The 27,026-nt window shown below is 42.9% G+C and overlaps 3 protein-coding genes across 8 annotated transcripts; all 3 read left to right on the top strand.

Annotated features, from left to right (window-relative positions):
- The first annotated feature begins 6,322 nt into the window (after positions 1-6,322).
- On the top strand, positions 6,323-11,823 carry lgi3 (leucine-rich repeat LGI family, member 3). Its single transcript, XM_071534094.1, has 9 exons — positions 6,323-6,537; positions 7,748-7,819; positions 8,562-8,633; positions 9,594-9,665; positions 9,936-10,007; positions 10,350-10,519; positions 10,626-10,790; positions 10,892-10,982; positions 11,094-11,823. Exons 1-9 carry the CDS (start codon positions 6,323-6,325, stop codon positions 11,821-11,823), a joined length of 1,659 nt encoding a protein of 552 aa, XP_071390195.1.
- Positions 11,824-13,260: 1,437 nt separating this feature from the next.
- Positions 13,261-17,084, top strand: chmp7 (charged multivesicular body protein 7). Of its 4 annotated transcripts, none has more exons than XM_071534038.1 (10): positions 13,261-13,822; positions 13,931-14,102; positions 14,190-14,375; positions 14,555-14,688; positions 15,203-15,251; positions 15,329-15,448; positions 15,575-15,673; positions 15,779-15,836; positions 15,961-16,089; positions 16,327-17,084. In XM_071534038.1, exons 1-10 carry the CDS (start codon positions 13,560-13,562, stop codon positions 16,380-16,382), a joined length of 1,266 nt encoding a protein of 421 aa, XP_071390139.1. In that variant the 5' UTR covers positions 13,261-13,559; the 3' UTR covers positions 16,383-17,084. The 4 variants fall into 4 exon arrangements, with proteins under 4 accessions (XP_071390139.1, XP_071390117.1, XP_071390132.1 ...); XM_071534016.1 differs by having other exon boundaries at positions 15,961-16,194; XM_071534031.1 differs by having other exon boundaries at positions 15,961-16,202; positions 16,338-17,084.
- Positions 17,085-17,329: 245 nt separating this feature from the next.
- entpd4 (ectonucleoside triphosphate diphosphohydrolase 4) lies at positions 17,330-24,905 on the top strand. Of its 3 annotated transcripts, none has more exons than XM_071533853.1 (13): positions 17,330-17,441; positions 17,818-17,945; positions 18,043-18,240; positions 18,340-18,545; positions 18,947-19,097; positions 19,297-19,400; positions 20,096-20,155; positions 20,531-20,685; positions 21,295-21,461; positions 21,571-21,895; positions 22,493-22,578; positions 22,707-22,868; positions 22,979-24,905. In XM_071533853.1, exons 2-13 carry the CDS (start codon positions 17,938-17,940, stop codon positions 23,217-23,219), a joined length of 1,863 nt encoding a protein of 620 aa, XP_071389954.1. In that variant the 5' UTR covers positions 17,330-17,441; positions 17,818-17,937; the 3' UTR covers positions 23,220-24,905. The 3 variants fall into 3 exon arrangements, with proteins under 3 accessions (XP_071389954.1, XP_071389946.1, XP_071389938.1); XM_071533845.1 differs by having other exon boundaries at positions 18,016-18,240; positions 20,531-20,661; XM_071533837.1 differs by having other exon boundaries at positions 18,016-18,240.
- Positions 24,906-27,026: the final 2,121 nt, after the last annotated feature.

The raw sequence follows: 27,026 nt of genomic DNA, 5'->3' as shown, positions 1-27,026 counted from the left end.
AACATTTTGTCAGCAGTATATGTTGCCGAAGTCTTCGTCTTCATGAAGTATCTGCTGGCATCCGGAGGTGGAAGTGACAGACGATGGCAGCGGGTGTCCTCTCCTCGTCCCTGCTCTTTGGTTGTTGATGTGTCTGTCTCCATTGAGGGCCGGGGCCCCTGTTTGTGAGATGGCTGTCTGTGACAGGTCCCGGTGCCCTGCCTGCTCTCTGGGACAGATATGACAGATGGGGTGAGCCTGGGGCAAGGCCTGTCACTCACTACACGTCTCACTATTGTCTGAGTTTCTGCCCCCCTCCTCCCTCTGTCCACATCATAAAAACCATAACTTCAGATATTTTTGCACACAGAATGACGCAGCAGTGGTATTCACAAGACTCACAAAAGCGAGTAATGTAGTGCAACAGTGTAGGCAACATTTGTAAATTGGTCAGCACATTCTCTGACAGCAAGATGAATACACCATAATCTGTGGAAAGAGTATTTATGGAGTCTGGAGGCATGGGTGTGGTCAGGTAAATGAGATGGGGAAGGGTGTTTTTGTTTGGTGTGTGTGGAGCTACCGGGGGGGGGGGGGGTGGAGCGGGCCGGCGGCAGCGGAGGGGGGGCTGCCTGTGTCTGCTTGACTAGGTGTGTGTTTGGCGTCCACACAAAAACTGACGCCTACAGGCATTGCCCCGCCTCTTTCCCACCAGATCGACTTTCTTCAGCGCAGGAATGAGACACAGACACCTCCTCCAGGCTGAGACATATAATCTGGGCCTGTCAGGGCCTTTATCAAACAGGATCAACTGGTGTGCCAAGCCTTTCTCCGCAGTCCCCACAGGCAGGAGGATACCTGCGCATGCATTCCTCCAGCACATCCCAGTCCCAAGAGGCATATCACCTATCTTTTTTTTTATGGCAAGGGGGAAGGGGGAAGTGGGTGTGTGTGTGGGGTGTGTGCGTAGGGGGGGGGGGGGGGGGGGGGGGGGGGGGGGGGGTACAGTAGCTCCTCTGCATTGTCCTGATTGAAAACTCAGATAGCAACACGGTCTTTGGTTGGGAGGATTTTCCTGATCCCCAGAGTCTCAAAATGTCAAAATGACGATCAACAAAAAAATTCCCTGTCCCTGCTGGCTTAGAAATGGTCGATTCTGATATCTGAAAGAGATTGATCGGTCCCGTCTTGCTCGACAACCGCCGCCTTGGTGATAGCAATCTGTTTTCAGCGCTAAACGATGACGATAATGCGTTATTGACTGTGTGACAGATTGGTGCGAATGGTGTTTCGTACCCCCCGGAAGGATGCTGCACCCCACCCGAGGGAGCTTTCCTCATGCAAGTCCAGCTCCCTCTGAGTGTCCCCGCTCTGAGGCTCTGCCCTGTGAGTGACGAGATAAGGCAGGGTATGAATCAAAGCTGGGTCGTTGTGGCACAGGACTCTAATCATATCACATGCCCCTGAGCCATATGTCTTTGTACTCTCTTTAATTGAATTGTGACCTTCCAGTGACTGAGCCACACTGAAAGAGCAGGCAAGAAATAAGAGTCATTTTGGATGGTTGTTTTCTTGGCAGAGTTTGGTACAAAATACAAGGCATCCTACAGCTAACGTTGCAGCCCACCTTTGTCCTCTAGTTACACTTCCACTGCTTTCATTGCTTTAGCAGACAGCTGTCAAGGGATCGTCCGAGGCCCCGACCTTTATTGTCTAATATGAAATAATTGTGAGCTTTATGGGCATGTTTGTGACACTGCAATTGCTTGTTAAAGACAGACTCATCAAACCTGACAGATTTGTGCTCAGCAAGGCTTGTTGTGACAAACACTTACCTTATTGAATTTCTCTGTCACGTGTTCCATCGCTGTGGCTGAATGCATTACTTGCTCCTGACTCACCAAGGCAGGACAGAGGTGCTGGCGGCCTGACGTCAACTTGTCCTCGATCTTGGCCGGCTGAATTAGTGGCATCTATCAGCCACCGGGCTGATGAGGAGAGATAGAGACGGAGTTAATGATTTAAGGTCTCACAATCACCTGTTTATTGCACCCTTGTCCACCTTTTGTAATCATTTTATCTAAAGAATGACTTCCATTCCAGTTGATTTCAGAGCAATGTGGATATATTACATTCAGTGGTGTTTCCGTACTATCTATAGAAAGACTATAACATGTGTGTACATGCCTGAGTGGAGTCTGAACATTGTTGTGACTCCTGTATGAATACGTTACCTGGGGCAGCTGGGATTTTCCCTGAAAATAACTGAGGTGAAAAAGATTTCATCTTTCTTCCTATGTTTTTTTTTTTTCTTTTTTTTTTTCTACTTCCAGTGCAGCCGAGAGGCCAAGCCGTGAAAACCAAACAGATGTGGAAGCAGGGACAGAGAGCCCTTTTCAGGCTCCTTGGCCCATACTCAGGATGGGATGTGGGTTTGAAGCCGAAGCGAACACGGTCAATGTTAAACAGTGTACAGCCTTTGCTTGTGACGTCAAGTCGAACGTATCCAAACACGGTCGATCCCCAGCAAAGCGGGGCAACGGGGGCAGTGGAGCTGGTCCAAAAGCAGAGGTGAATGGCTCTGATTTAGAGTGTGTATGTGCCAGACAGCAGAGGATATAGTGGGAGGGTCACAGTCTGGTACAGGAGAAAAGGAGGCTCTGTGGTGTTTGATGACTAATTTTTGCCAAACTCAGCATGGTGGGGTGCTACTTGTGATGTTAAGTGCTCAGGGTGAGTGGTAACTTGGCTGGACGTTCCTTTATTACCTGCAATGTGGAAATGAAACGGGGCCGCTCCAGAGGCACAGCTGTTAATGCTATATACCTGAGAGATGTGCTGAGGCTGCACTGCCTGTAGGAACACGTCGAATCTTCAAAGTTTCTCCTCAGCTCTCCATACTGGCCTCTTATGTTGCTCAGGGTGTGATGTGTTGTGACACATCACACCCTGATGTGTCACACTGAAAAGGCCTTTGACCTTTCCATGCTGGTATATTGTTTTCCTATTCACCTTCTCTTTGGTTTATCCAACAAATCAAAATATGTACAAATTTGTCTATATTTGAGGAGTTTCATTCCATAATGAGATATCCATCATTTGAAAATAAATGACACCTACTCTTACAAAAATGAAAATAAAGCACATTATGATTCACTATCAAAGTTGAGAGTCATAAGACCTTTGCTTACAAAATATTAGTGTTTTTGAGGATTGAATCATGTCGGTTTCGAGATATTAACAGATTAATGTCAGGCAATTTTTTCCCCCCAAAATTGATACATTTTGGAACGAAACATGCAATTTTGTTAATTTACTTGCAAAAGTAAGTATTTTGGGGATGAATGTCTCTTGAGCAATTGAAATGCTTGTGCCTTAAAGAGGGCATGTTAGGATCTCCAGCTGCTGTTTCATGCTCTGCTCTCCATGCCATGCAATTAAGCCGGTTCCCACCGGAGGTTTAGGTTGGGTGGAGTAAGCTCCAGCATTAGCAGGAATAAGCTGCTCTTCACCAAGCATAACTAACTTAAATCCACATATGGTCCGAACAAAAAAAACAACACAAAGACACACACAAACACACTGCGCCAAAGCCCAAAAGAAAATAAAGCATAAAAATAGCAGCTGCATAGAAGATGTCAACCCTTAACGGCAAAAGACACAAAGTGGCACCACCCATAATTGTGTTGTTGATTCAAATATGAATTCATTGTCTATGAAAACGTACATCAGTGTGACATCACATATTTGGGGGCTGGACTGTTTTCAGTTGCTCTCGGCCAAAAAAGACTCAAGAGTTGTTGTAGAAAATGTTCGCTAATATAGACCAAAACTGTCCCAAGGCAAAGAAATAACATTTTTCCAACATATTTGGAATATGTGATTCTATAGTATTCCCCTTCCATCCATCAAGATAATATACTTTATGGCGTAACTTGGCGTGACCGAGTCTGTTCCCCCTAAAAATACTTTTGTATCAGTCCTGCATAAAAATGAATGACTGAATGAATGAACAAATGAATGAATGAATGAATGACTTATTGTGGTAAACTACAAGTTAACCACAATAAGTATTTCAATCAATATTTTCACCTGCCAGTGCCTTTACATTTTACATTAGGGGTTATGGCAAAAACAAAATGATCAATTTCACATCATTTCCTGTAGGTACTGCTCTCCTGTTTCAATAATAGTAGCCTACAGAAACCTCTGCATTGGACCAGACATAACTGTTGAGAGGGAAATATGGTCATCATGTAATTACATTGAACAGAAAGATATTTTAGAAAGAGCAGTGTTTGCAGTGCAGCAGCCATCCTGTCCCAGCACTGAACGCCACATGGTGTCCCTGTCCTGCCTGTCTGGGCTGGAACAATGTGTGAGACCTAGGCAGTATGCTAATGCCAGACAGCATGTTGCTCACTGAAAGGTAGTGGCTATGTGCTTGTGACAACAGAGTTGTTGTGATGGAGGGCTGGCTGTGCCTGGCACTGAGGCCGTGGCCCTGCCAGTGGCCGTCCAGCTCCTCTCTGACCATGTGTCCGCCCTGATGGACTTCATGTTGTGGCCAACAGCGCCCTCCTGTGTCAGGAGTCGGTAGTGAGAGTCACTGGGCACAATGATTTCCAAGCCTCTCCCCAGTATCTGTTGTTAATCTGCTGTTAGTGTATGAAATAGTTCAATCCAAAAAGAATAAAAAGTATGTATTTGTTGACTGTTATGATCCTTTACATGTGTTCTGAACCAATATCATCCTATAAGGTGATGATTCATCCTTTACCAGCAAAAGTTGCATATGTATTGAGTATCAATGAAAGGATAAATGTATTATTAGTAATATGAGCCCGCTTACATCTCTGTTGGATGAATACAGAAGACACTGGGGCTCTCAGAAGTTGACCCTAAACAAGTCACTTTTCTTATTTTTGCCTATTCTTTCCTAAACAAATGTTCTTCCTGGCTTTACTGCCTCCAGCTCTGGGAAATTAAATGCCATGTATCAAGTAACCATGTACTCATATCCCAGAGAGGTGTTCTGGATCTTAAAGTCTGTGAAGACAAATAAACAGATTTTCATTTTCACCCTTTAAAGTAACTGTCAAAAGTCGCATATCACGAGTCAGAGATTTGCTTAGCATTATCAAAGATCTATGATGTTTAGCTCTAAAAACTATTAGTCAGAACATGAAACTGGTCCATCGTGGGCCATTTTCAAAAGCTGCAGGGATTAATTTGCAATGGCCATGTTTCATTGACTCCAAAATTGACAGGGTTACATAGTGGTATTAAGGCTTCAAGGCAATAATCTGAGAAATTTCATTTGCCTGAAATAATGCTCAATAACTGCAAATGTATAATCCATCTTCTGTGTCATGAATGCTGGTGTTTATATAGCCTAATATAGAAGTTGTTAAACTCCCGGGTCTTGTGGTTTTTCTGGTACAAAATTCATGCATATTGTCCCAGCATTAGGTATTTGACTTACAAACTACATTACATCATAGCTATATAAATGACTTGACTTCATCAATAGGTAGTGTCCACACACAGATTACAGCATCCTCCATGAGGTTTTTTTTTTTTTAAGTACCATAGTTCAGAAATAGCCAGATCATACACACACAGCCACGCACACATGCACACCTACACCCTTTATGCCTCTCTCTCTGGTCTCGTTCCCCCGGCTGCTTGGCATGCCTTCACACCTGATCAGAGGCTCAGACAGCAGTATGATCTTCAGAACAGGACACACTTGAGCCTCTGCCTTGATGCTCCCCCTCCCCCCCACGCTGCTTTCCTGCTGTCGTTTTAAGGTTTCTGTGTGTGCGATAGTAAATAATTCAGTGTCAGCGGCGCTGCATACAGGTCCTGGTGCGGAGAAAAGCAGCCTTGCTCGTCACTCCTGCAGTCTGCACTCTCACAGCAGCTCCCGAGAGAGAGAGAGGGAGGGAGGGAGAGAAAGAGAGAGAGAGAGAGAGAGAGAGAGAGAGAGAGGGAGAGAGATTGCACAGATCCAGGGAAGCTGCAGAGCACCCACACCCACAGAGGATACACGGGACTACCCTCGCTCTCCCCCCTCCCTCCTATTCCCTTCTCTCTCTCTCTCTCTCTCTCTCTCTCTCTCTCTCTCCCTCTCTCCCATCCCCTCTCTCTCTTGTTCTCTCTCTCTCCCTCAACTCTTCGCTCAGCATCATCAAAACTGCTGTTGCTGCTACTGGGGCTGCGGGCGGAGAGGGACCATTTGGCGTTCAACGAGCCACTTATCTCTTAGGGGAAAACCCAAACTTGTAGAAGCTGAGTCGCACGCCTTCCCCCTGTCCTCCTGTCCAAGCCTGAAGGAAGGATGCTGGACGTCGGATCCAGAGGGGCCCCGGGATGGCTGAGGCTGATCTGCTTGTCCAACTTGTGTCTGTTTCTCTGCCTGCTGGGGGAGTCGGACGCCCGGAGAGCCCCCAAGATCCCCCGCTGCCCCGCGACCTGCTCCTGCACCAAAGACAGTGCCTTCTGTGTGGACACCAAGGCTATCCCCAAGAGCTTTCCCCCTGGAATCATCTCTCTGTGAGTAAAACATCCACCTCTTGGTCTCTCACAGACCGAAGCAGGGACATAAAGGCAAAGCAAGTCCATCCTACCCAATCTATATGAAGAGAGAGTAGATCAGTGTGTGTGATGGTACAGATAGTGTTACACAGCTCCCATGATGTAATGCTGCATACAAAAATGTTGCTTCTCATTTAATTACATGAAATACTGTTCAAGCAGGAAATCATATAGATATGTATCTGCCATTTTTTCTTCTTCTGCCAAGATGCAATGTGTCTTTCCATTGGCAGAGAAATCCATACAAGACAGTATTACATAACAACAATGTACCCCTACCATATTGTTGAACTTAGAGGGAAGAAAAGAGATGTTATCCAGTGTTGGGATAGGAAAAGTACAGCATATACACACATGCCTTAATAGAACAGATGACAGAATGAGCACTAGCTGTCCCTGTGCCAGCAACCCCCTCTCGTCCCTGGACAGGAGTCAGGAGAGGAGGCAGAGTGGAGCCCTGTAGCAGTGGGAGCGCAGCAGTGAAATCCTCTAGAGCTCCAGAGAGGAATACTAACAATAGCTTTCCTATCTCACAGCTGAAGACCTGCTTCTCCTCTGAGAGGCTGGATCCGAAGCAGAGTAGATAGGTGCTCTCTGTAAATGGAGCACCTTCTATGAAATAGAAAGCTTTAACACCGGATGGGGAAAGGGTACGTTTTTGCTGAGAGAGTTACGGAGTGCTCGCTTTACGTTTTGGTGTTGAATATTGCGTTTGAACAGTCAAGGGAATTCAAGAGCACAGGCTGGTGGAGGTGGCCTCGTTTCACAATAGAGAAGAAGTGAACAAGTGAATACGGAAGTTGTGTGTCCTAGTTTTGAAAAGATTTCCCTGAAACTCAAACTGCAAGGACAGCCATGCCCTTAGTGAAGGGAGCTTTAGAGGGGACGGTGTGACACGTAAAGTGGTCAAAAGTTAGGTAAATTAATAGATTCTGCCCCAGTTCCTTCCATGTTTACCAATCGTATGCTCCCAGGTCTTCATGTTTCTTATCAAAATACAAAGATAAAGACATTTTCACCACAACATTGTTTACAACCATGAACCATGAGGTGTGATGTCATCACTGTGACATCACACCTCTGAGCTTTAGCACTGCCAGTGTCGTCCGCATCCTGACATCCAGAAGATGCATTTGATGATGGCTAACACCCTTGTGTATTTGAACAGGACGATGGTGAACGCAGCCTTCACCACGATCCCAGAAGGAGCGTTCTCCCACCTACACCTGCTGCAGTTCCTGTGAGTCAACTTCTGATTTAGTACACAGCTTTAATCTTTAATAGTCTTTCTCTAGCTGACAGAACTGTCTACTTGTTTTCTACATAGCCATTTATGTTCACAGTTGTCCTTTTTTAAAATATACTTACAACACTTCATGTCGAATGTATTTACACATATACACACACATATTACAATACTTGCAGACATCTATTGTTTTCAGTAACAATGAAAGGACTGCAACCACTAGACATGAATGGTTATTGAAAACAGTGGTGACATAGCAGTAATAAGAGTAAAGTGGTTCTGTATCAGTGTCATTGCCAATGACTGACTCCCTTCAGTTCTGCTCTATCAGACAAAGGGCCATTTGTCTCCTCAAATGCAATCGAGTGTGTTTGTGTGTGTGTGTTTGCGTGCATGTGTGTGTGTCTGTCTGAGCTTGTGTGTAGGTCTGCATGTGTGTATGTGCACAAGTAAATGCCTGATGTATTTATGTTTTATTCTTTTGAACTGCCTTTAGCCTTGTATTATGTTAGCCTTACATATTGTGAAAGTTTTCTGCGTTTGGGGCTAGAAGCATTCTTCACTTATTCACATTATTCACTTGTTTATAAAGCCTTTTGGTTTACCCAGTGACAGTTAGAAATAATAGTTATCAAATGCTGTAATGATTATAAATTGTTTAGATGTTTCTCCCTAGCTTCAGTGGACTTTGGGAACGTTAAGTGCATGATTTGGTCATTATTGCCTCTTTTTGCAGTCTGCTGAACTCCAACACATTCACCACGGTTGCTGATGATGCCTTTGCTGGTCTGTCTCACCTGCAGTACCTGTAAGTGTCACTTGATGCCCCTAAATGCAGCCTAATACACTGCAACATTATTTTGATGAAATTAAATCTTTGGCCATTTCACACAACTTGGTGTCCGGTGTGCTTGAGGAACAGTTTTAGAGCTGCAGTGTAATATTTCAAGGGTGGAGTCTGCAGTACGGCAGAAGTGGCCAAAAGTGATGTTGAATATAAACCCTCCTCCTACTACAGAGAGCATGCTGCCTCTGTGTCATCCGGTAGAGCTGAATATGCCATTCTGTGAATTGATGGGCCTTGAGAAAATATTGGTTTGCTGATGGCTTTGAGTTTGCAGCTTTCCATGAAGGCTATGCATCAGGCTGCACAAACTGACTGTGTGGCTCTGGCTGCAGCCCAGCATCAGGCCTCTGCATCACCGCCAGTACCCCCGCTACCCACTGTGAATGCTAATAAAGTCATATTTTCATATCCAGCCTCCTCCAGAGAGTCTGCTGGCTGAGCACATGCTGTGTTTCCTCCTCCATCTGTAGACGATACAAAGGCAGGCAGGATCAAATGATGCTGACAAACAGATAACCTTTGTAATACTCCTGCACTCAATGTCCCATTTTTAAGAAATTAATCACAGGCATGAAAATAGGTCTTCACATAATCAATTCTTTACTTTTGTTGACAGAAGTAAGTACATTTGCCTTATCAAATCAGCTGTGTTTCCCCTGCTAATACAATTGCTGAATTGATTGTATCAGTCAGTGGGAGATAAATGACAAATAACAAAAAAGAATTATCTATATCACTCTTTTGTTCTCAACTCATACCTAATATAACAACCATGATCCTGTTGTACTCTGCACTGACAAGACAAGCTCCTTTCCAAACAAGGATGACATTCTATAATATACAGTACTGGCTGTCATGATTAACGATTTTAAATTTGAAATGTGAGTGATTCGTTCTCTGAAAACTGCATCTCTTTCTCAGGTTCATCGAGAACAATGACATCCAGGCTCTGTCAAAGTATACCTTCAGAGGGCTCAAATCCCTGACTCACCTGTGAGTATCTTGTTGAGCCAATAAAATGAAGAAATAGCACATTAATCTGTCAGATGAATACTTTTCATTATATATACTATCAGTACCCCAGAAACCATGTATTAATGCTAAAGCACGTACCATGTTGCCTCGATGAATTCAATCATTCCTGCCACTTTGTTTCATATAGTCTAATTAAGCAAAAATGCCAGAAAGAAGGAGGCACAAAGTTTCTTCAGACTACATCAAAACCAGATATTTATAATGGTTTTTCCCTATGGAATTGTTCAGGTCTCTCTCAAACAACAACCTGCAGCTGCTGCCAAGAGATCTCTTCAAACATCTCGACATCCTGACAGATTTGTAAGTGTGCACACACTGAAAACCGCCCCAGTGTCTTGACATGCCGGGAGGTTTGGCCCTACAATCTGCCACGACAAAAACAGTGGTTTACTGGGCTTCCCTGGGGGTTTAGTGGACAACCGCACTCGTCTGCTAAACCGCCTGGTAGTATTGTCTGGTCTGAATCTGGCTCATGCTGGTGCACTTCTTTTTTTCCTCTTTTGTCTCCTGGTTTTTGTATTGAGAAACACAGAAAATGTGGAAATGTGGACTATCCAGACTACCCTTTAAAAACAGAGGTTTGGCAAAATTATGTTTGTGATTTAAACTGACAATTGTTCTCTTTTCCTGCCTGTTACTCAGAGACCTGCGGGGGAACTCTTTCCGCTGTGACTGTAAAATCAAGTGGCTGGTCGACTGGATGGAGAAGACCAACACCTCTGTTCCAGCCATCTACTGTGCCAGCCCGTTTGAATTCCAGGGACGCAGAATCCATGATCTCACCCCACGAGACTTCAATTGCATCAGCGCAGGTTGGATCAGAATCATTGCCCTTACTGAAAGTGATGCCAAAGGTGATGTCATGGCATAACTTCTTGGTTTACAATCCCTATTATCCCTGTCTCTCTCTTCCTATAGATTTTGCCGTTTATGAAACCTTCCCTTTCCACTCGGTGTCAGTGGAGACCTACGAATTCAATGGAGACCAGTTTGTGGCCTTTGCCCAGCCTGATTCAGGCTTCTGCACGCTGTACATTTGGGACCATGTGGAGATGGTCTTCAGGAATTTCCATAACATAACCTGTAAGTTGCTGGCTTTGTGAAAAGTGTTAGTAGTAGTGTTAGTTATGTTATGAATGAAATTAATTCTGAATGTTTTTTTGGTTTCTGCGTATTACTCTCAGCTCGCTCTGCTGTGTACTGCAAACCCGTGGTGATAAACAACACTCTTTACATGGTTGTGGCTCAACTTTTTGGAGGATCTCATATCTACAAGTGAGACTTTTGTATCTTCATCTTACATACAGCTAATGCCTTACTGAATTTCTCAACCACAGTTAAGAAGGAACATGTAAATTAGCAAAAGGTCTCCTTGTTATATTACAGGTGGGAAGAGGACCCACAGCGCTTTGTAAAGATCCAAGATATCGATACCACCCGGGTGAGAAAGCCCAACTTCGTGGAGACCTTCCAGCTGGATGGGGAGTGGTACTTTGTGGTAGCAGACAGCTCCAAGGCTGGCTCCACCAGCATCTATCGCTGGAACAGCAACGGGTTCTACTCTCACCAGTCCCTCCACCCCTGGCACCGGGACACCCATGTGGAGTTCCTTGACGTTGGGGGCAAGCAGCACCTCATCCTGTCCAGCGCCTCTCAGCCTCCAGTGGTTTACCAGTGGAACAGAAGCCAGAGGCAGTTCGCTTTCCATTCCCAAATCAGCGAGCTGGCCGACGTGCAGATGGTGAAGCACTTCTGGGTGCGGAAGGTCCTATACCTCTGCCTCACACGCTTCATTGGCGACTCCAAGATCCTGCGCTGGGAAGGACAACGCTTCGTCGAGATCCAGACCCTTCCCTCGCGCGGCTCCATGGCCGTGTATCCCTTCACAGTGGGCCTCCGCCATTACCTCCTCCTGGGAAGTGATTTCTCCTTCTCCAGAGTTTACCTGTGGGATGAGCTCACTCAGCGCTTTCAGCCCTTCCAGGAGCTCAACATGCGAGCGCCTCGCGCCTTCAGCTTGGTGTCTGTGGACAACAAGGACATCCTGCTGGCTGCCAGCTTCAAAGGCAACACCCTGGCCTACCAGCACCTGGTGGTGGATCTGAGTGCCAAGTAGACATCTTACAGTACAAGGCAGGGAGGGCGTTTCTGAGACCATTTATCAACATGTGCCATACAAGGAAAAGACTGCAAGTTGTTTAAGCCATGTGACTAAAAGTCTGCTATCTCACCGGATGTTTTAAGTGAGGCAACTAATTAAATGATTATTGTTTTTTCTATTTTTATGCAATATCCCTTAACATTGGAATTAAATCATATGATAATACACAGCATCAGTAACATGCCTACATAAATGTCATGTCACTGCAGCATCACTGCTTCTATTTAGCCAACCATGTGTCTTGGCCAATTGTTTTTTGAGACTGTTATGCTGTATACTGTACTTTACAAATGGTGTGAAAATGGTGTGCATGTGCATCTACTGAATTATTCACACTGAATGGGATTTGATATGGCAAATGAGTGAAATACCATGGAGATTTTATAGGTTACACTGTATAGGTTACCTGTGTAGCAATCTGCATGCCATGTTACAACTGGTATTTCATTGAACTCTAAACACAATATAAAACAAGCAATACTGATCTTAATAATACCTTATGTCCTTCATATGTTTATCCTTATTTATGAGATACCAATGCACCTATTTTGAATATAATCTGATATGATCCGCAGGAGACACGCCTATGGTCAACTGAAAAGGACTGTATAGTTTAAATAGCTAAGTTCTTAGTCACATTCAAAAGTGCATGAATGAATGAATCCTGATGTTTTTCTATGTCTTATATGTTTGACAGAGCTGATCTTCAAAAACCATGCATCAGTAACAAATAGACTAAAAGCATGACTCCTGTAGCCAAACTCAAGTCTCTCTGCAATACAAATGTGTCCAGCTGTGACTTTGGACCACATCAATCTGTCTTTGCAATTAAATCAATATGATAGTGTATGATGCCCTTTGACCTGTATAAAATGTAGGATATGCTAAAAAAAATAATGAAGCTGTTGGTTGCAATGTGGCCCTATTTCTGTCCTGCAGCTGTATGCCTATTCACCTTGGTAAGTCCTGTACCAGGGTTATTAGGGTTATTCACATGTATAGCAGTTTGTACTCGATAATGGCATAATATCGACCTAATACAAATTAGAATTATTAATCATACTCTACATTTTTGAGTTTACTCATTTCAAATTGGACGGATAATTACACTAACACTACTGAAACAACGTCAGGGATGTGTAAATTGGGGCAAAATGACTCAATTAAATCACTTGGATGCGCAGAAAGGACGCACATTTGATGCTCGACTTCCAAACTTGAAAGCTAAGTTCTGGGTACGCATGTTTTGATTTTCCAGGCTGCCTACGTGGGTGGAATATATATATATTTATGTATTTGCGCATTCGATGATAGGCTCCGCCCCATCGGACGGTTCTGAATTGAAAACGTGCGCAACCTTATGTTGTTGTTATGTTGAGGGTTAGTTAACGTGAGCTAGCCAAATTTCTGTGCATCGTAGTGAAGTGGGGGTTTGCTGGGTAGATGGCAATGACATGTGAGATCCTGCTGTGATTTTCCATCAGGAGTCGGTCATATGATACTTGAGCTCACAAGTTATATTTCTAAACGCTGTAATTTATTTCTGGTAAGAGTGACGTGATGGTGGATGTTGTCGCTAGCTAGCTACCAGCGACGAAGTTATAGCTAGCAGGCTGGACTGGCTGCTTGGCATAACAAACCGACAGCTAGTTAGCGTTCGGCTTAATTTACGGTTCAGACTTTGAGTAAAAATGTCGTATCCCTCTGAAACGACTTTGCCACCTGAGTGGGAGGACGACGAACGGATGAACTTTCTGTTCTCCGACTTCAAAGAAAACCGAGATGTCAACACGACGGACTGGGACAGTAAGATGGACTTCTGGACGACCCTCATCACACAGAGCTGTAAGGAGCGAGGAACCGTGTGTGTCAACTTACAGGAGCTGAACAAGATTTTTCGGAGGAAAGGAACTTCGCCGTTGGGCTTGGGTACTATCATTCAATCCATGGCCAGGTACTGTCACTGCTGACAGTTCATGTCTATCAGAATAATAATTCCTGTTTCAGTGTATGCATGTGCAGTCGGTGCAGTTACTCATTGTGTCTGTTTAACTTCTACCAGATGTGGGAAGATACAGAGGGAGTCAGAGTTTGCTGCCAATGTGGACTCTGGCTGGCTGTCCTGGGGTGTGGGCCTGTTGCTGGTGAAGCCTTTGAAATGGACCTTCTCCACTCTCCTAGGAAGCAGCCGGGTGCCTTTGGAGGAGTCCTTTGTTGTTATAGAACTAGTGAAGGTGTGTAGAGCAAAATACTTCAATAGGTCAGTAAAGGGTATGTGGGCCAACACTTGAATTTGAATAAAGCCATCTTGTGTCTTCCAGGAGAAAGCAGCAGAGTTGCTTGAGGTGTACCGGAGCAGCGAATTTGCAACCCGCTCTCTCCTGTCCTTCCAAGAGCTCTGTGCACTGTCCTCCCATGTCTGCACTGACGAGAGCACCCTGTGTATGGCTCTGCTGCAGCTGCAGAGGGAGAAGCAAGTGACGGTTTCATTGCACGAAGGCGAGAAGGTAAAGTGTAACCTGAACACCACTCACAAACCATGCATTCAAGGTCATTAGAGGTGTGTTACGCAAAAAAAATGTGTCAGGACAAAGCCTGTCGAGAGCGAAGATTTTCAAGATGGTGTACCCACTGATTGATGGTGTATCCTGAGTCGTCATGTTTAATCTCTCTCCGCTCTCCACAGATTGTGAAGTTTTCTCAGCCTGGGCAGGATCGTGTCTCTCCGGTCAGCGATGTGGATATAGGCATCTACCAGTTGCAGCGCAGTGAGAAGCTGCTGGGAGAACGGATGGAGGCCCTGGGTCTTGAGGCTGACAAGTATGTCAACCCAAATATGAGCTTGTAGAATGTTTTTATCGGATCATGACGTGTAATTAATCTGTCGTTATTTGGCTGGGATTTGTAAACGAGGGGACAAACCATTTGAGCAAAGCTGGTGGTCCTGTGCTTGTAAAAGGGTAAATCAAGCATGGAATAGATGGTCACATCATTTTTAGGGAATGACGTTGAGTTGGAGTGGTTTAGTCAGTGAAGTCATTGAATTAAATTGCTATTCCAATTCTGAAATAATAGATGCTATGGCTGCAACTGTGCAACAACCATGATTGTTGTTTTTGAGTTCTGCAGCATCACCAACTGAACAACTTAAATACTTAAACTTAAATAAATCTTATCAGATGGATAGGATCATTCAGTTGCTGCTTGGTCCATCCTTTGCCAGGCACTGGAAGTGTTAGTCTGGCCAGATGGATTGCATTGCATTCAGATGACTCACAAGGTCAGAAGTCGTTTGTGATTTCTGCTAACGCCAGATTGTGTTAACTCTGTGCAGGTGCAGAGAAGAAGCAAGGCTGCTGCTTCGGGAAGGGAAGAAATCTCAGGTTTGCTACTAAAACCCACTTTAATACATGCAACCACTTAGTCCCATTACCACTTAATTCAATGGTCTATCCCACAGGCACTAAGGTGTTTGAGAGGCTGCAAGAGGGTAGAAAAGAGAGCAGACAACCTGTTTGCCCAGCTGGAGACCATCAGAGGAATCCTGGACAGAATAGCCCAATCACAGACTGATAAACTGGTAAGAGACAGAATAAACATTAACCTTCAATGACAGTGTTATACCAAAAGCACTTGGTCAGTTATTACAGCCTACCTGATCCCAGCTTCACTGTTCAGTTCTTCTTAACCAAGTTGTTGTGTGTAGGTTATGCAAGCGTATCAGAGTGGAGTGGCAGCCCTGCGCCTCTCTCTGAAGGATGTGACTGTAGAACGTGCCGAGAGCCTTGTGGATCAAATCCAGGAGGTAGCTCTTTTTTTTTGAAGACACTGATTATTGTATTTTATCATTTTAACTGTTGAATGTGACACTTGCATAACTCTAAATGTATGTTTTCTATTGCATAACCAGTTATGTGACACTCAAGATGAGGTGAACCAAACTATAGCTGGTGGTGTGTCCAGCTCAGGTATGGCATTGCATTTGGTACTCTATTTGGTATCTGTAAAATATATTACTTGTTATCTAATTAACATTATTGATGAGCTTTGGATTTCTCAAATTATATTTTTTTCCCCTATTTTTTTTCATAGATGCAGACATGGATGAGTTGGAGGAAGAACTTAAGTCTTTGTTGGAAGACTCTAAGCCGGATGGCATCTCAGGTTTACCTGAAGTTCCATCAAACCCTCTGTCGCCTGCCAGGGAGCCGAGCCTCCCAGGTAAAGATCTGCTGAGCTCTTTGCCTGCTGTACCGCAAAGCTACTTAAATATTACCGACGAGGAACTGGAGGAAGAATTGAATCGCTTAACCCTCACAGATTCAGGTTCGCCTGCTGCTTTCTCAATTTTTTTCTTTCTCTCTACAATGAAGCAATGTAACATGAAGCGTCTGAAAGTAACACGTGGTCACCTCTCTCTCTCTCTCTCTCTCTCTCTCTCTCTCGCTCTCTCTCTAGGCTTTCAGCAGAAGAAAATGACTTCGCCAACTAAGAGGTTAGAGCCTGCACAGTGATGGCACAAGCAAAAAGATGCCAAGTTTGAGTCCTGGGCTGCAGAGAGTGCTTGGAAGAGGCTCTTCGTCAGCATTTCAACACAAGCTATATTTCTTAAAAAATGGCTAAGGATCTGAGTCCTTAAGAGTAAAAAAAAAACAACCTATAAAAGTAAATTAGCAATTAGATGGAACTAAATTGAGTGGTTGCTGAAATCAAAATCATGATGAAAAAACAAGGCACTTTTCTTCATTTAATGAAAATGAGAATGCCTTTACTGCGGAGGCATGCCAAAAATGATTTATTTTTATCTCTTTTCTTTCTTTTTTTTTTTGAGTTGACATGCGTTTCAGCTTGAAAGCTTTCAGCCCTTGTCAGGATTTGGAGGTTGTCAAGTCAAAACTTAACCTGTTTTAAATATGCTTTTTGGTATGCCACCACAGTGAATGCTTTTAATTTTGTGATATTTTTGACAAGAATTTGAACATCTATATTTGTCTTTTGCATAGAGTGTTTGTCAATGTTTGTAAATGTCCCGCATGGGCGATCCTTTAACAGATGTGTTTTAAGTGGCCTTCTGAACTGTAGATATGTCACTAAAATAAAGATAATAAGTCAACATGCCAAATCAATTATCAAAGCAAGTACAGTTAGGCTCGCTGCAGTGCCTGTGAGCACTGAGAAGCCTACCATAAGTGAGTTTAACCAAATATGTTTCTCAAAATAAAATTTATTTTAATCATTTGACTGTAGTAGTATTTGTACCACTGGATAAATAAGGTGTTGTGTTTGTTATGGGAAATTTCTCTGTTATCCTTAATGAAACCGTAACAAAACATACGTCGAGATTGGTAATGGTGGGCGGGTTACTACCTTAGGCCGTAAAATATGTTACTTTCTATCCGGACAACGCCGAGAAAAAAACCAAACACATCTTGACTGCGACTGCCACGTCACTCAGCGGAGACCTGCGACGGCTGTTGACGAAGAGAAGCTAGCTAACGTTAGGTAGCGGCTAGCAGCTGGCTGTCCGGTAATGCGACTTGTTCTCAAAAGGGAGGACTTTCGCTATGTCGAGAGTAAGTATGAAACATATTTTAAAGACTACATACAAGCCTATTTGTTGACATTGACAGTCATTAAAAATATGTCAGTCTCAGTTCGTTTATCTCCCGTAGCCAACGCATAGCCTAGTTGACGTTATTCCCCTGTGAAGCCTGAGCAGGCACAGTCCATGTTTCCGTATGAGGAAAACATGATTGTTTCTGTCTTTTCTTTTTAACCTGGTTAAGTTCTATTCACAGCTTAAATTAATAGGACTTTGCCCCACTGCAGCATCGATTTTCCTACAAAGCGAGGAATTTGACGTCCACAAGTGGGAGCACTCCGCCCAGGCCCTTTTCTAGCAAGACCTCTCAGACATCGCCATGCTAATGTAACTGTATGTTTCGACAGGTCATGATGATAAGTGAAGATAATGGGATGGAGCTCCGGAGCAAGCCAACACCCTTTCCATCAGTCGACTGTTATACGATTTTTATCAATTAAACTAGCAAGTTGAAGACAATCTGCATAATGGGAAGGTTGGTTTGTTGTCACTCCCAAGTATCCAATTTTACACTGATTAACATAGCTGAAATATTTTGCATTCAGACTCTCCCTCCGTACATCTCTTGACAGAATCAGCTTTTCGTGCCTTTTCCCAGCCTCATGGCATTTCAGCCTGTCATCCCAGGTTCTTCCTCGGCTCCTGGTCCCTTCCCTCAGACAGCTGCTCTTCATTAGCCTGGTGGTTTGCCTGGTGGGTCTGCTTTACCTGTTGCTTGTCACAGGAAAGGGGCATGCCAGCTGGATCAGAAAGGAAAGTCACTTCCACAGGTAAATTAACAGCTGCTCATGAAGATACTCTACTGTCAGATCTTGTGTTTTACTGAATACAGGCATGATTATCTTAATTTGAACTTTGTTGTTCAAAAGACACTTGGCAAGGGTGACTGATGTGGAGGCGACAGATACAAGCAATCCCAACCTGAACTACGGCCTGGTGGTGGACTGCGGCAGCAGTGGCTCCAGGGTGTTTGTGTACTGCTGGCCCCGGCACAATGGTAATCCCCATGAACTACTTGACATCCGGCAAATGAGAGATCAACATCGCAAGCCAGTGGTCATGAAGATCAAGCCAGGTGAGATGCACAGTGCTAGGCTTCTCATGACTCAAAACAGAATATGAGCATCTTGTTAAATACTTAACAATTCCTACTGGATGTTAAGACTCTCAATAGATTCAATTTTGTCAGAAATGTTGAATCAAAGTGTTTTGCTGGCATATCATTGTAAAAACGTAAGGATAAGTAAATAGTGAAGTAATTTCAATAGCCCTCCCTCTAAGCAAGCACCATCCAATGCACCGAGCTAGAATAATATAAAGGCTTTAGGATTTAGGATTGACAATACCAAGTCAGGGGGCTATAAAGGTTTTCAAAACTTGCCTGCTGTTAGCCCACTAGCCCACTTCAAACTAATCATTTTGTTGTTTATTATACAGTAAGCATAAGATCTCATTCCTTTGTGTTTTTGCATCTAGGCATCTCTGAATTGGCCACAACACCTGAGAAAGCCAGTGAATATATCTATCCGCTGCTGAGCTTTGCAGCCCAGCACATCCCCAAAAATAAGCATCAAGAAACACCCTTGTACATCCTATGCACGGCTGGAATGAGGATTCTGCCTGACAGGTACAGTTGGGCCTGCTGAACAGAACCTCATAATGTATACTCACATTACTTTTAGAAAGCCTCAGATATGAATATGGCTACAAGAAACGTTCAGACCCAGAGAGAGAAATAACACTGAATGATGCTGGGAGGTGGAATCTGTTCATGTTTAATATGCCATAGATTTGATGGTGAGATTGCCTTGTTTGTTAAATCTCAGTCAGCAGGAAGCACTTCTTGAGGATCTGCGGACAGACATCCCGGTCCACTTTAACTTCCTCTTCTCTGATTCGCATGTGGAAGTCATTTCTGGCAAGCAGGAAGGTAAGTAAAAGGACAAGAATAAGATTAGACCTGTATACAAAATCTATATATTGTAATTGCAGCTTTATTATATTTCATTACTTTACATAACAGTTTATGTCATTACATATTCAACATACTGCAGTAAGAATGTTAGCCTACTTCTTAAAGCTGCACTAGGCAACTTTGCACTTTGGTAAGTGGAAGCAGGAGATAAGGGTTTGAATTTTTGAAAGTTTGAGGGACTTCATCATTACCCAGAAATGATGTAATGTGACATCAGTGAACTACACACTCCTCTGACCTAAATTTCTTCGTCTTAGTGGCTGGTAGGGGTGGAGATGATGGGGGGGAAAAAATATTTTTGCAACCATCGTTAGTGAGTTCATCTTTCTGAACAGCACTCACTTGCTGCTGTTTAGGAGACAGTTTTGTAATTCTCATCACTCCCTGTGCGCCAAAAAGATTGCCCACCAGTCACCACCTGACACCTGAAATTAATTTGAGCAGATAAGGCAAATCTGCGGCATCTCAATAATGGGAGATGGGACGCTTTCCTCTAGTGTAGCCCCAATTTATGATGTGGACTAATAAGACGGGTGTCTTTTTCACAAAAAATCTTGCCTAGTGCAACTTGAAAGATGCAGGAGTTTCATAACATAACAACAGCAGGTAATTTGATAGAAAATATTTAAAATTGTTGTCGTTGGTTCTAGGGGTGTATGCATGGATTGGAATCAACTTTGTCCTTGGAAGGTTTAACCATGTGCACAACGGTAAGTTCCCAAGCAAATGGTCAGCAATCAGCAATGTACCATTTTCACAATTTGATTTGCATTGCTGTATGAGTCCCAATTATATTTTTTCACGTGCAATAGGCTGACAATTATCTCTCATCTCACATCTCAAAAAACACTTTGATATCAGTGTTTCCTCTGCCATTGAATAGGTGATGTGCCACTGCTATTACAAATGAATTTGTAATAGCAGTATTAGCAAATTTCAGTGTTGCATTGTCTAAGTGCTGTCTTAGCAACCTCTCCACCCAACCAAGAAAACTGTGGGAAAAACACAGCACTATAAAAGTTTTTTAACGCATGATGTGCCTTCCTTGCTGGTTACCTGTCACTTCTCTCCTGTCAATCTTACAGATGGGGAAGCTGTAATAGAGGTAAATGTCCCAGGCAGCGATCAGCAGGAGGCGCTGGTGAGGAAAAGGACTGCTGGTGTCCTGGACATGGGCGGGGTCTCCACGCAGATCGCATACGAAGTGCCCAAAACTGTAAGCTTTGCTTCTCCACAACAGGTTATTATCACCAACCAATTCTGTTTTTGTGCTGTCTTTGGTTTTGTCACTCACCCTTTGTTCTTCTCCCTCCCAACTTCTGTCATTCCCCGGTTAAACCTGTATGCACCATTTTTGTCCCGTGGAGATGAAGTACTCTCCATTCACCACTATTGAAGGCATCCTGTAAGCCTGCTGCATGACTCCATAGCAGGATTTAGGATTGAGAATACCAACTGTTTTCTGTAGAGATGATCAAACACAATGGAAGTTATCCATAATGCACTGGATCAGAATTTCAGTTTTTTTTCTATTCTTATCCATATGTAGTGTACCAGGTGATACATAAACTGCATGTCCTCCTTGCTTTCATTGTTTTTGCTTTACACCACATTCTGTTTCAAGTCCAGTTTGACTGTCGTCTTGTTAGGTAGTTTCAGCTTCTGTCTATTTTTGGTGTGTTGAGATATTAAATATTAGACTAGAGATATTATCTGAAGTATTAAACTTGCGGGCTTATGTGTCCTTAAATATAGGTTACCTGTAATCAACTGTAGATGTGGGGACAATGCATGGGTATATTAGGTAGAGCCCACCCTTCCCTATAGCTGATTTTTGTGTGTCCCGTAGGAGGAAGTTGCCAAGAACTTACTGGCAGAGTTCAACTTGGGGTGTGACGCACATCGCACAGAGCATGTTTATCGTGTGTATGTGTCCACCTTCCTGGGCTTTGGGGGAAATGCAGCGCGCCAAAGATATGAGGAGAGCCTCATCAGAAATACTGTCACTCGAAATAAGTGAGAGCCACTTCCTATTGTCTGATTTAAAAATGTTTAATATTTGATACAATTCAGTACCCACCATTGGTTGTACTTACTGAGTACATTGTGTTATTGATTTGTCCAGGTTGTTCGATCAGCATGTTGGTGAGACAGCAGACTCTCCCCTCCTGGACCCCTGTCTGCCCACGGACCTGCAGGACGGGGTCGGGCCGCCTACACAGAAGCTCTATCTGCGAGGCACAGGGGACTTTGACCAGTGTAGGCAGCTTCTCCAGCCGTTCCTCAACCGCACCAACGAGACTCAAACCTCCCTGAACGGCATTTACCAGCCATCCATCGACTACAACAACAGCCAGTTCTACGGCTTTTCTGAGTTCTACTACTGCACAGAGGACGTGCTGCGCATGGGCGGAGATTATAACTCTTCCAAATATGCCCGGGCTGCCAAGGTAAACGCTACATCTGAAAATCTGACATGTACTCTTAAGAAGCATGTCAGATTTAGCCTCGTTAAATTATTTGTTATTTGTGGTTGAGCTCCAAACTAACCCTAACCCTCATGAGATATTCTCTATTACAGAAATACAACACTTGTAAGTCATTGTTTTAAGCACAAATTCTTGCATTTTAGTGCCCCCCGTCAAAATGTTCCCATGTCACTGGATTTTAATGAATTGTATTAAGACACAAGTATGACATTTTTTCTCTCCCGCATTGATTCACTGAGCTTTTGACACAAGAACTGTGACAGCACCATGAGTGTTATATGTATTCTGAGGCTGTAGAAGGGTTGTTTACAACTTATTTAAGTGAGCATAGGTTATGGATTTTTCTCAAAGCTTATTTTCTAAGTCAAACTTGTCAAGAATCTTGCATGAACATATTTAAAATGTGTATGACCAAATAGATTCCTGATTGGCCTGTGACTTTCATTAGTGTAATATTCAGGGCCGAGCTCCTGGAGCAGCTCGGCCTTCCTTTTAATATTTGCTCATGTCTTATCACTTGGGAGAATTTTACAATATTACGGTTTTAAATTTCCACAGAGTTACTGCGCCACCCAGTGGAGGACTCTGAAGGAACGCTTCAACTCTGGCTTGTATGCCTCACATGCTGATCTTCACAGACTGAAGTAAGTCTCACAAGAAGATCAAACCCCTAGTAGATCTAGGCTAACTACTTCACCACACCTCAACAAAGACACTGTCTTCTTTGCCCAAGAATGTTTATTATTGGCATTATGTTTATATGTGTGTGCAGGTACCAGTGTTTTAAATCGGCATGGATGTATGAGGTATTCCACTCGGGCTTCTCTTTCCCAACCAATTATAAAAACCTGAAGACTGCCCTTTTGGTCTATGACAAGGAGGTCCAGTGGACGCTTGGAGCGATCCTTTACAGGACACGTTTTCTGCCTTTGAGGTAAGATGCAGCCTCTCTCTCTCTCATCAAGCCTTTATTTTGCCATAGCAGATACATCATCTCTCCCTTCCAAGCATGTCTAAAGAGCTTGTTTGATTTGCCTCTCCCAGGGACATCCAGCAGGAAAGCCTGAAAGGAGTGCACTCCCACTGGCGGCACAGCTTCTCCTTTGTCAACAACCACTACTTATTCCTGGCTTGTTTCTTCGTTGTGCTGTTGTCTATTCTGCTGTACTTGCTGCGCCTTCGCCGCATCCACCGGCGTACGGCGCAGCGCTGCACCCCCTCCTCTGTGGCTGGACCGTGGCTGGAAAAGGGCCTGGGCTCGCCCACACTTCCCATCAACCTCTAAACTTTTAGAGTGTAAAGTCTGGACAGCATGTCTGACTTTCCAAAGCCAGTCTCCACTCCTTTCCTCTCTTAGGCCATCTGCTTGTTCGATGAGTCTGTCTTCGTTTGTAGGCTGCCGCCCTGAAAACAGGGCTGCTGCCTTCTATGACTTGATCAAGCCCAGTAAACAGAGAGACATATTCATTAGGAAGATCTCGCATGATGAGTTTTCAGGCTTGACTCAGCCATGAGAATATTTGTGTGTTCATGTTAAGTTATTTCGTTTGATATTGAAATGACAGCCTTTTTATTTGCTCCACATGTGATTGAGGTACAAAAAGAATACATATTCTTCCCTGATGTGTTCCTACTTCATCAAGTTCAAATGGCAGCTGCCTCCAAGTGTCTATGAAAATTAATGTTAACAAGACAAACATACCGGCACTTTGCTGGCTAGGTAATATTCTATATCCAAATAAATATATGGATTGTCTGTTTTGTTGAATTTCACACAGTTGGACTCTGATATGCCATTTGGAGGCAATTTCTTTTGTTTTCTATTTATGTGTGTGCACTTGCCTTTCTCTTTGCCTTGTTAGGTGCATGATCACAGTATGGGGTTTTTTTTTGTTGTTGTTTTTTTTTTGTTTTTATAATTGATTAACGGTACAAGCACTTACCATTTCCACCGAAACCTCAAATGCAATACGATTATTAGGAAGGAGCACGTCATAATGCAGTAGAGAATGAGAATGTACAGTGCTGCCATGCTGGAATGGTCTTTTTTCTTTTCCATGTCTTTTTCCCAGGTCGTTCTGCGTAGTATTTATATTGCAGGACAGGTAGCCTGTAAGCTACACTAGTGCAATATTTGTTCATGTCTTTTCACTGTTAGGAAGTTCTCCATTACACATGAGCTCAATCTCTCTAAAAGCCCTGTTTAAATCAGTGTGCGGGGTTCATCCAAGTATTCATTTGGATACCTTTACATTTATTTACAGATACATTGGGCTTCATTTTCAGAAGCTGTCATATCACTGCTGTGAGGGGATAGTAAATGAAAGCACATCCCATTATTTATATGAAAACGACGGTGTAGTGAAATATTTGCACAGATGAATAAAAAATAGGTGTTGGCACATTGCAATTCCGTAATAAAAGTTTTATGGTACACTTCTTTGGCTGTTCATTTCCTGGAGAGGTGGTTAGACTCAACAGGCTGTGACTGTACTTCCTTGGAACAAATCTAAAATCTGTAGGCCTTTCTAAAAGTATTGTTAAAAGCTCTTCAAAACTGGAGTAGATGTGGTAAGCACTAGCCTCCCTACCTCACTGTTGAAAGGGACACAGTGTAACCCTAGTCAAGGTTTAAGCTAATAGTAATTGGGATTAGTGTTTAAGTGATGCGTGTGAACATCAATCAACAGCAGTAAGTGGCAGACCGCCACTAATCACATCAGCTCAGCACAGGTTTGCCTATTAGAGTGCATGTTGTTGTAGCTGCTCTGTCTCAGTACAGAGACATGCAGAGGGAGGTATTGGCATTCCACTGCCTGTCTGCCCTGTTTTCAGTGTCAGATCTGACCCAAGCCAAGGAAGAATGACGGAAGAACTGGTTAGTCTAAAATAGATGTTAACGACGCTAAACAACATCAGCTGACGTGGAAAAATCCACTGAAATTAGATGAGTAGACTTCTTCATTCTCAATTGGGCTCACCATTGTATAGAGTTGTCATAGCAGTTGTGGCAAATGTCCATTTGTTTAAGTGTGACACATTTCTAATAAATAGTAATCAACATATTATTATTGTCTCCATTTATAAGAGGAACAGCTTCTGGATGGGACACCTAAATGTTTGCTCTGCAAGTGGGACACATCAGCAATCAGCACTCTCCAAGTAGATTGTATTATTAGCCTTCAGACATTGCAGCTTAGACAACAGAAGATAACCATTTAAAATCAAGGTACTGTTGCAGTTATCTTTCTGGTTGACATGTTCTCAATCCCAATAATAATGCAATAAGTTTGGTCATCAATTCACATGTTTGCTTGTCCTGCCGCTACACCTCAATCACCTGAATTTAGACTGGACACAGGGTGAGCCATTTGCAATTGTTGCAAGTTAAGAATAATTATACCACTAAATGTATGAAATGGTGTAGTGGTGATCATATACAGTAATTATCTAGTATTACAAGGCTACTATAGCACTACTAGGAGGTTTTTGCAGTCAGTTTTACAGCAGAGACTGTTTCCTTGCAGTATACGTGAACACCAGCTGTAACAACACTGTGCTTGGACAAGTGGTGCTTTAAGACATCAAGCTCCTAATGCTGAGTCATCCAATTGTCACCCTGCTTCACTGACACGCCCACAGTGACACTGCAGTCTGCTTGGTCAATGGAGCTTATGTTTCAACCAATGGTGAGTGATACAGGATAGTGAACAGATCCTGCTCATGTCCCACTCATCCACTGTTAATAATATTAGCAATGTGTCTGCGTTAATAAACCAATATCATATAGAGATCAAATATTTTGACCAGCAGATATCAATTTGCAAATGGGAAGAAAAGAAGATCTCACTCTAATGTGGGAAATGGGTGAGAGGTTATTCATGGCGAAGCGCTGAATTATATGAGGTTTGTTCAGTTTTTTCAGATAATAGCTATTCAAATGCTATGATGCAAACACAAATGTTGCCGCCAGCATCCAATTTAATCTCAAGGTGAAATTTAAACTTCTGGCCTGCAACAAGAGCCAGGGGATGACACTGCCAAAAAAACAGATTATTAATTATTAAGAATAAGAGATGTAATGAGAAAAATGTGAAGAGCCATTCAAGATGTGCCGTCTCCAACAGGTTCCTTGAAAATAATTAGTTTGATGCCATATGGCAATAACATCTAATTATCATATTATCATCATTATCATGATTTCATATGACTACCATTCATTCACATGAGGAGAAGTAGGGTTCTCCACACCTTCCCATAATCACCCAAAGGTGCATGTCAATATAAAGAGATGCAGAGGAGGCTTTAAGAGGCAATAACATAAATGAGATGCTTCTTCTTCCTCCTTTTTTTAAATTAGGATCTCTTTTAGCCCAAGTGGGTTATTTTTCCAAGAGTCCTACATTTAAAACACATTTTATTTAATACAAGATAAAACACACTGGTGAAAATGTACCAAGATACACACAAATAAAAACATTCATTCAATTCAATACAAAAAAGGATCTTTATTTAAGACTGTCATGAGCTACACAAAATGCGTACAACTTCAGTGCATCCTTAACTTAAACGCATGGTTTTTTTTGTAGTCCTGGGTCTTGAGTGTGTGGTTACAACCAAATATATGGAGTTTTTCACTTTAGCTTTGATGACCTCCTTGTAGTCTCCAGCACCTCTTGACCTAGAGTATCTGTTGTGCATAGCCTTATGTTTTTTCATATATATATTTACTGTCTAAATTCATCATCTAAAAAAACATCTAAATTCTTTAGATGTTTTTCTTCTTTAGATGTTTTTAAAGTCCTCCTTAAAGTACTCCTTTTAAAGTCTCCTTTGGATAAGCACCAAGTAGCTTTTTAGGAAGCTTATTATATAAAAATACTGCTTGATATAAGGTTAGGAGTCTGTTGTGGACCACATGGTGCTCTGAAGAACCATCATAATTTGAACAATTATTGTAACCTCTAAATGTTTTTTCACTGCTACTTTTTAGGAACTAATGGTGGTACCTTACAGTAAGCACCTTGTGGTTTCACAGAGCTTATATGTTTTATATTTATCTCCAATTGATCTTTAATGCTTCCTTTGATAA

The sequence above is a fragment of the Centroberyx affinis genome, unplaced genomic scaffold (genome assembly GCF_046629955.1).
Source record: "Centroberyx affinis isolate AG114_WGS23_722 - 3 ecotype Tasmania unplaced genomic scaffold, CSIRO-AGI_Caff_v1 ptg000168l_1, whole genome shotgun sequence".
In the NCBI taxonomy this organism is placed as follows: domain Eukaryota; kingdom Metazoa; phylum Chordata; class Actinopteri; order Beryciformes; family Berycidae; genus Centroberyx; species Centroberyx affinis.
The sequence above is the reverse complement of the archived record's forward strand: the minus strand, read 5'-3'. Positions and strand labels throughout refer to the sequence as shown.

Excerpts from the sequence above, each read along its gene's own strand:
- lgi3 (XM_071534094.1), top strand. The coding sequence starts at position 6,323 with ATGCTGGACGTCGGATCCAGAGGGGCCCCGGGATGGCTGAGGCTGATC. Across the intron at positions 7,820-8,561 it reads CTACACCTGCTGCAGTTCCT|TCTGCTGAACTCCAACACAT; the intron begins GTGAGTCAACTT and ends CTCTTTTTGCAG. Across the intron at positions 8,634-9,593 it reads CTGTCTCACCTGCAGTACCT|GTTCATCGAGAACAATGACA; the intron begins GTAAGTGTCACT and ends TCTCTTTCTCAG.
- chmp7 (XM_071534016.1), top strand. The coding sequence starts at position 13,560 with ATGTCGTATCCCTCTGAAACGACTTTGCCACCTGAGTGGGAGGACGAC. Across the intron at positions 13,823-13,930 it reads ATCATTCAATCCATGGCCAG|ATGTGGGAAGATACAGAGGG; the intron begins GTACTGTCACTG and ends AACTTCTACCAG. Across the intron at positions 14,689-15,202 it reads CTGGGTCTTGAGGCTGACAA|GTGCAGAGAAGAAGCAAGGC; the intron begins GTATGTCAACCC and ends AACTCTGTGCAG.
- entpd4 (XM_071533837.1), top strand. Across the intron at positions 22,579-22,706 it reads GCTGATCTTCACAGACTGAA|GTACCAGTGTTTTAAATCGG; the intron begins GTAAGTCTCACA and ends ATGTGTGTGCAG. Across the intron at positions 22,869-22,978 it reads ACACGTTTTCTGCCTTTGAG|GGACATCCAGCAGGAAAGCC; the intron begins GTAAGATGCAGC and ends TGCCTCTCCCAG.